The sequence below is a fragment of the Pteropus alecto genome, unplaced genomic scaffold, assembly GCF_000325575.1.
Source record: "Pteropus alecto unplaced genomic scaffold, ASM32557v1 scaffold59, whole genome shotgun sequence".
Lineage (NCBI taxonomy): Eukaryota > Metazoa > Chordata > Mammalia > Chiroptera > Pteropodidae > Pteropus > Pteropus alecto.
The window spans coordinates 433,454-441,383 of NW_006443292.1; the positions used below are offsets into that span (position 1 = coordinate 433,454).

Sequence of the window (7,930 nt, forward strand, 5' to 3'; positions counted from 1 at the left end):
TGGCAATAGCTTATTTCAAGCCTTCGTTCCTCTTAAGAGAGCTGCTTCAAGTTCATGTCCTGTCGGGGTAGCTTAGTGATGCCATTTTCATAACTTTGTTTTTTTAAGAGAGATGTTGGGTTGTATTCTTCGGAATTGCTCTCTGAATCAGATAAATTCTTAAGTCCAGCGTATATATTGATATTTGAGTATAATTCATTAAACTTACTGATAGCATATGAAGCATTACTAGAAAATGAAATAAAGGAATATAGGTACGTGCAAAAATTAATATTGTACTTTATGTGCATCAAAGGGCATTTAGTTTTCTTTTAGAAGACGTGCAGGCTTCTTTCAGTGTACTTAGAGATGGTGCAGCTGAGTCCTGGAGATACTAATAAGCGGTCCAGTGAATAATTCCCAAGCTCAGACTGGGCTTTGAGTAAGCTGATGTAGAGATAGCGCCTTTTCCTCCTGGAAGTGTACGGTATCGAGAAGTGTGTTTTCCTCGCGTGACTCCCAAACCATTTGTCATTAATATATGGTGGAAGGTTACATTCGAATATTTTACTACCAGGGAAATGTGTTTATTGAAGTTCTCAATAGTTTGAAAATACTTAAATTTCATATTCATGTTATTGGAAGACAAAATAATACAGGGCTGAAACATTTAGTCTTAGAAATATTGCTTCTCTTTTGCATAATAGTAGCAACTTTTTAAATTCATTATGCATTTTCTTTCTTTGTAGTTGTTATTTATATAGAAATGACCTGACTAAAAAGCAAAAACACAGGTGTGTCCTTGTAGTTTTCTATATCCTTACACAAATCATTATAAATATAGTCTCTCTTTATTTCGAAATATAAGTTAGCCTTCCAGCCATTTTTTATGAACATGTATTAATAATACACCGAGTAGAAAAAATGAACTTCGGGCCCACTTTATATGTGGCTGATCTGTAAGACAGCATTGTTGGAGCCAAAAGGATGTGGTTCGTTATTCTGGTGGTGTGATGGATGGCACTACTGAGTTCTGAAAAGATAGTTTCTCATTGATTTAGCATTGTTTCTCACACAGTTACAAAGAAGACGATGACTTCGAGACTGACTCGGATGACCTCATTGAAATGACTGGGGAAGGAGCTGATGAGCAGCAGGATAATAGTGAAACCATCGAAAAGGTCTTAGATTCAAGGCTCGGGAAGAAAGGAGGTGTGTGTTTTTGAGAAGCAAATGACTACTATGTCTGCCCAGTAAGGCCTACGTTTTATGTGTTTTAACTCTGAAATGATGAATTTCAGTTCATGCCCATATTTGTTGTGAAAGGGGGATGTTTTCTGCCTTAGTCTTCATGTTTCAGAGCTGAAAATACAGGGATGTGTTTTAATATGTCTTTGAGATTTCAAAATTAAACTAGTAAGGTCGTGTTAGTATCTTAAAAAGCAGCATTGTAGCAGAGGTTCTTGCTTATTGACATTAAGCAAATAAACCTTTAGCTAATTGTTTCTCATTCTCCTTGTGAAAAGTATGAAGCTGGTTAAATACCTATTGGGCGATAGTGAATAGTTTTTTGTGTTTAAAATGAGAGATCTCATAACTCAGCTTCTTTAATCTTTCCATGGAGGAGATGGCGAAATAACACCTAATTCCTTTTTCTTTGTCTCCTTTTTTCATCCAGCCTTACTTGAGGTTGAGGGTTAACAGCACTTTAGGTGGATGGGCAATTGGTGGGGGAATTTTTTCTTCACCTTATTTTTAATATTCCTGGGGGAGTGGTTTTGTTTTCTATGTTAGTAGGGATCAAAACAAAAGGATGTTGCTGTTCCATTTTTATTGTGTTTGGACACAAAGATTTCTTTGATTTCACTAGCAAATTTTGGAATACATTTTAAAGCATAAAAATTGGGTTTGCATTTTGAAAATATTTGAAATTATCAATCTCGTGTATTCCGTATTTGTGGATTTCTACTACTTTCAAGTTAAAGGATTTTGGTGCTTTATCTAAAAAGAGATTCTTTAGACAGTTCATACTTGGGAAACTCTTCAGTGTCTGGTTTGATATACTTTTTAAAGTTTATTAAATACTGAATCCTTTTGTAGCCACTGGAGCTTCTACTACTGTATATGCGATTGAAGCTAATGGAGACCCCAGTGGTGACTTTGACTCCGAAAAGGATGAAGGCGAAGTGCAGTACCTCATCAAGTGGAAGGGTTGGTCTTACATCCATAGCACTTGGGAGAGTGAAGAATCCTTACAGCAACAGAAAGTGAAGGGCCTGAAAAAACTCGAGAACTTCAAGAAGAAAGAGGATGAAATTAAGCAATGGTACATTTTCCATCACGGATTAAAAAAATATATGTATACAGCCTGAGGGAAGGGAGGTCCAACCCTAGACACACACCTTCAGTGTAACAGGATCAGGTTATTGTGTCGTGAATAGGGACAGATGGGTTCTAATTCCTTTTCAGTCACTGTGGAAAATGTGCTACTTTTTCATATTTTTTCCTAAATCACATATTTTCCCTTTGAGTCAAAAATGAAAATATGTATCTGCAAGATGGGTAGGTCAAAAAGCATAGAAGTTTAAAATTCTCAGAAGTGTAGTAATAGCTAATTTGAAGTTGCTGCTGTTGTCCTTTTATAAAGGTTTGGTGTTAATAATTATTTTTCCAAAACCACATTTCAGTCACTCTTAAAGCCCATATGTGTGTGTGTGTGTGTGTGTGTGTGTATATGTGTGTGTGTATGTACATACATGTGTGTGTATGTATATATATATGTATACACGTTTTTATATATATATATATAGATACGTTATATATATATATTTTAAAAAAATACTCTCTTTTAAATCTGGAAGTTTTATTGTCATGGTCTGTTTAGATATATGAGTTTATCACACAGAATAGTTACTTTTTAGATGTTTTTTAATAGGCCACATGAGATAGGGAGAGCAAGTGGTGTGTCTTGGGTCCAAGGCTGTCAGCATTTCCTAAAAGTGTATGTTTTTGTAAAATCTCTAATTACTTGTAAAGGATTACTAAAAGGATAGGTAGAAGTAAAGACATGATTCCTTTCCTGCCTCTGACTTTGCTCTGATGGACGTGTATGAACCTCCAAAGGTGATGAGTGTGTACTTCTCTCTTCTCTACAGGTTAGGGAAAGTTTCTCCTGAAGATGTGGAATATTTCAACTGCCAACAAGAGCTGGCCTCGGAGTTGAACAAACAGTATCAGATCGTAGAAAGAGTAATAGGTGAGTACGTGGACACTTATTTTAGTGGTGTTTGAGCTCCAGGAATAATGGCTTTGCTTTTGGGACTGATGTAAATAGTTCATTTTATATGTTTACTTCCTGAGAATAGACAGATGTCTAGATTTATTTTGAAGGAAAGGCTAATGAGGTTTTCTGGTAAATTTGGTTGTGGGGGAATGAGAAAGAGATGTCAAAGATGATGCCAAGACTTTTGACCTGAGGAAATAGGAGAATAAAGGTCCCATTTATGGAAACAAAGTGTGCAGGAAGAGCTGATTTTCAGAGCGGAAACGAGATTTAGTCCGATACACTTTTTAGCCATCTAGATGGAGAGCGTTGTGAAGGTGGCAGCACACGTGAGTCTGGCTGGTTAGAACTTTTAGTCTGAGCTGGAGATTTACACTTGGCAATTCATCAATACATAGGAAGTATTTAAAGCCTAAGATTCAGTGAGATCATCAGAGATAACATACACGGTGAGAGTAGGAAATCGGAGAGCATTCTAGCTTCTGGAAGCCAAATCAGTAAAGGAGACGAGAAAAGACAGCGAGATCCCGGAGCCGAGAGAGCGTGTTCTGCAAGGCAGGCGATGCACGTGGCCCGGGACGGATCGGTGAGGACTTGACACTTGATCCTTGAATCCGGCAGTGTGTGTGGCGTTGAAAGTGGATCATGGCATGGTAGGGGTGCAGGCCTGGTGAGGGTGGCTTCAAGGGAGAATGGGGGAACCGTGAGTGAAAACGGCACTTCTGGCGAGTTTTGTTGTGGAAATGGGGTGATAACTAGACAGGGCTGTGGGGACAAGGCCGTTTCTTCTTTTTAAGACGCGAGGTAGTAGAGTGAATAATCTTATTCACAGGACCTCAAATGTCACTCTTCTTGGTTATGGTGATAACTGATCCATCTTGTTTTCCATTTGTGTAGCTATGAAGACAAGCAAATCTACACTGGGTCAAACGGATTTTCCAGGTAAGCAAGAGATCTTGTTTACGTTTAGCATTTAAGAGCAGTTTGTGTTTTCCAGAATATTTACAATTTGGCCGCATGGCATTTCATTAGTTATATGTAAAACTGAACGGATTGTTGCTGACCTGTATATATTTATATACGAAATAGCTCACAGTCGGAAGCCGGCACCTTCAAATGAACCTGAATATCTATGCAAATGGATGGGGCTGCCCTATTCAGAGTGTAGCTGGGAAGACGAAGCCTTGATTGGAAAGAAATTCCAGAGCTGCATTGATAGCTTCCATAGTCGGAACAACTCAAAAACCATCCCGACAAGAGAGTGTAAGGTGCGGTGATGGCTGCCTTTGTTATTTTCAGGGGAAAGATGTATTGATATGGAGTGCTGGTCACATAGCTCTCGGGAACAGTAAATATCCCAAGCGGAAATGGTAGTTCCCATCGTGGAAGTGAGAGATCGCTTAACCTTGACACCAGAGAAAAATAATGAGAGAGGACGAGTTGTGCGATGGCTTTGCTGACTCCTTAAATCTTGCAATTTACAGAATTAGATATATCTGATCAGGAATACGGTAGAGAATACTTGAAAGAATTTAAACACTTTGAAGTGAAGTGATGGGAAAGGGGAGTGTTTCTGGAGTTAGAAACCAATATATCTGCCCTTTTATTTGCTAGGTTGGTTGGTTTCCTTGGTCGGAATTCCTAACATGCGTAATGTGGTGTCTTTGGGTCCTCAGTAATGAAAGTATATGTAAGACATGGGCTCTGCCTCTGAGAAGTTGACATGCAAGTTCATGGCACCAAACAAACCTCTATGTGAAAAGTAATGTGTCGTTGAGGGTCAGTGAGTATGATAAAGACTGTGGTCAGAGAAGTACAGAGGTGGAAGTCACTGAGCTCCAGGAATGACTGAAGGGGTTTTAAAGAGGAAGTTGTGGTCCTTTAGCTGCCCTGGTCCTTGGGGACTGGATTGGTGCTGGGTAGACAGACAGCAAGGCCCAGGGCGTTGTCCTCTGTGAAATCTATCAAGAAGAAGATGTTCCTCTCATGTAGGTAGGAGGACTTCGAGACCTTGGGGTTGGAAGAGAGGGAGGCGATGTTGATCAGTACACCTAGGTTAAGGCGTGTATGTCCGGAATACCTAGTGGAATATTTTGATTTTATCCTGTGGGTATTGATGTGCTTTCCATACTGAATTAGAGCAGCAAGATGGACAGAGTGTTTTGTTTGGAAAGCTTCCTCTAAAGGCAGTGTGTAGGAAACTCCAGGGCAAGCAGTTGTCAAAGCCAGAAGTCCAGCCAAGATGATGCGTGAGGACAAGGGAACTAGCAGCAGGGACTTCTGTGGCCAGAAAACTTTGGGAAGTATTCCTAAATGAACTTCTCCCATAAATGCACAGTATACACAAGCATGTTAGACTTTGAAAAGGTCACTAGTAATGGAGTTTATACAACTTTTTAATCCATTGTTTCGCAAACTTGATGCGGCCACAGTATCCATGTTTTGTGCAAACCATAGAGACTTGGCCTTACTAGCCCGTTATTTCTGACACCTTTAGGGTTATAAACGTTCTTTCCTTCAGAAAACCAAATTCATGCAGTTGGGGTTTCAAGGTAGGTGGACTGCATTTCAGACTTTACAATGGTGAAGTTTCGCTGCATTTAGCATATACAGATTTTCCCAGAAGCATTGACTTTGTAGTGTTGAGTAAGACCATCAAGACGAAAATAGGAGACTCACTGCCATACAGTAGAGATGAGGTAACGGACGTGCCATTTAATGATGTTCACAGACTTCGGAAAGGGGCAAGTTCACTAAAAATTTCCAGATGCAATCTGGTTTGGGAATATGGACCTCGATGAAAGCAGGTGGGGTGAGGTGGGGTGGGGTGGGGTGGGGTTGGTGATGTGAAACTTGAATTTTTGTTTTGCTGCCGAGCACATAAATGGTGGCTAGCATTGTAACATAGAAACAGGAAGAAAGTTTTCTCCAGGCCCCGGGCTTTGTTACGTTTTGTTTTTCAGGCCCTGAAGCAGAGACCACGCTTTGTAGCTTTAAAGAAACAGCCGGCATATTTGGGAGGGGAGAATCTGGAGCTCCGTGACTATCAGCTAGAAGGTCTCAACTGGCTTGCTCATTCCTGGTGCAAGTAGGTAGAAAAATATGTTTGGAATCATCTTTACCGTTTTTTGACTTCTTTATTGTTAGACACAAAGAATTACTTCTTTCTACTGTATATAATGGAAATGAAACAGTTACATAATTCAGGAGTCCCTTCTGGGAGTTTTTATGTAAGTGTGAAACATTTTAACCTGAAGACAGTATAGTCAGCCCTCCGTATCTGCAGATCCCACATCCTTAGATCCAGCCAACTGCAGATCAAAAATATTTGGGGAAAAAAGTTACATAACGGCTGACATGTACTATGGTTGCATTTGTACTAAACATTTATAGGCTTTTTTTCTCAACATTATTCCCTGAGCAACACAGTATAACTATTTGCATAGCATTTATACCGTATTAGGTATCGTAAATAATCTAGAGATGACTTAAAGTATATGGGAGAATGTGGGTAGGTTACGTGCAGATACTGTGACTTTTTACATAAGGGACTTGAGCATCCTCAGATTTTGGTATCCACGGGAATCCTGGAACCAGTCCCACTCAGATACCGAGAGAAAATTGTACTTTATTTAGTTATCTGAGGGTAATTTGTCATAGTCAGAGGCCTGTGTCAGAATATGTTATTCAGGAGTCTAAGTAGCAAAATAACATGCCCCAGTCTTCGGTGTGGAAGGAGTTATTCTTGGAAGAAAAGAAAATGTCTTTTTCCCATGCGTTTTGTTTCTAGGCCAGGGAAACCCCAGCTTCATTCCTATAGGAATGGGAAGAGTAGTGAGGTTCCCACCCCCTCTCTCACCTGAGATTGCTGCGCAGGCTTCTCACATAGAGGAAGGTGGAACCTCTGAAATTATCCTCACTTTTGTAACAAAACCACTTTTATCTTGGAAAAAAAAAAAAAAAAAGAAATGGAACATTGGTAGCATTGGTCTAATTTCAGAAAACAAGCAAGTCATTTCGGATCTGCTTTACTGTGCGTGTAGGACAGTAGCAGTTTGCTAGGGAGAGGAGATGTTGGAGAAATCCACCGTTTTCTCCCCATTGGCGAGGAAAGGGGAGCGAAATAGGAGGGATCACTCAGGAATATGCAGTGTCTGAACAGTACGTGAAATTAAATGTGCCTGAGGCTGGTAGAACATGGCCTCCTTATTCTCCCTTCCCCAGGTACATGCTGCTTTGTTCTTCGCTGTACGTCCTCCGTAAAACTAGCCATTCTGTGTAGAGCAGAATGCATTTTAAAAATTGTGATCTCTTCTTGGTGAATTAAAAATCTTATTTTTCTGATCAGTTAAGCTGTCTTGTAGATTACTTCCAGTTCTCTGTGGTTCCCTGATTTAAGCATATGTTATATATGTGTAAACCTCCAGTGGCCCAACTTTCAAGAACCTTTAATGTTTGCAACCTTATGTCATACACGTTTTCCTAATTTCCTGCCAAATGGGCTGTTTTCTGTTTCCTGAACATACTTTCCTAACTCTGGCCATTTCTTTAATTTTTTTTCTAATATCTGCACAGTCCTCTTCCTGTTTGTATCCTGTTGAAATCCAGCTCATCTGCTAGAGCCATGTTTCTCAAAGTGTGGTGCAGGAAACACACCTGCATCAATAT

General features: G+C 39.7%; 1 protein-coding gene across 10 annotated transcripts in view; it reads left to right on the forward strand.

The window, feature by feature from the left end:
* CHD2 (chromodomain helicase DNA binding protein 2) overlaps window positions 1–7,930 on the forward strand; it is a 106,543-nt gene that overhangs the window by 46,599 nt on the left and 52,014 nt on the right. For 9 of the 10 annotated variants that reach the window (XM_025041218.1, XM_025041219.1, XM_015598720.2 and 6 more), the window contains 6 exons: window positions 1,058–1,191; window positions 2,080–2,305; window positions 3,135–3,235; window positions 4,160–4,204; window positions 4,352–4,530; window positions 6,226–6,350. In XM_025041218.1, the coding sequence (XP_024896986.1) occupies window positions 1,058–1,191; window positions 2,080–2,305; window positions 3,135–3,235; window positions 4,160–4,204; window positions 4,352–4,530; window positions 6,226–6,350 (810 nt within the window). Of the gene's footprint in view, window positions 1–1,057; window positions 1,192–2,079; window positions 2,306–3,134; window positions 3,236–4,159; window positions 4,205–4,351; window positions 4,531–6,225; window positions 6,355–7,930 lie in introns of those variants that run through there. The other variant, XM_025041222.1, reaches the window with a different exon arrangement.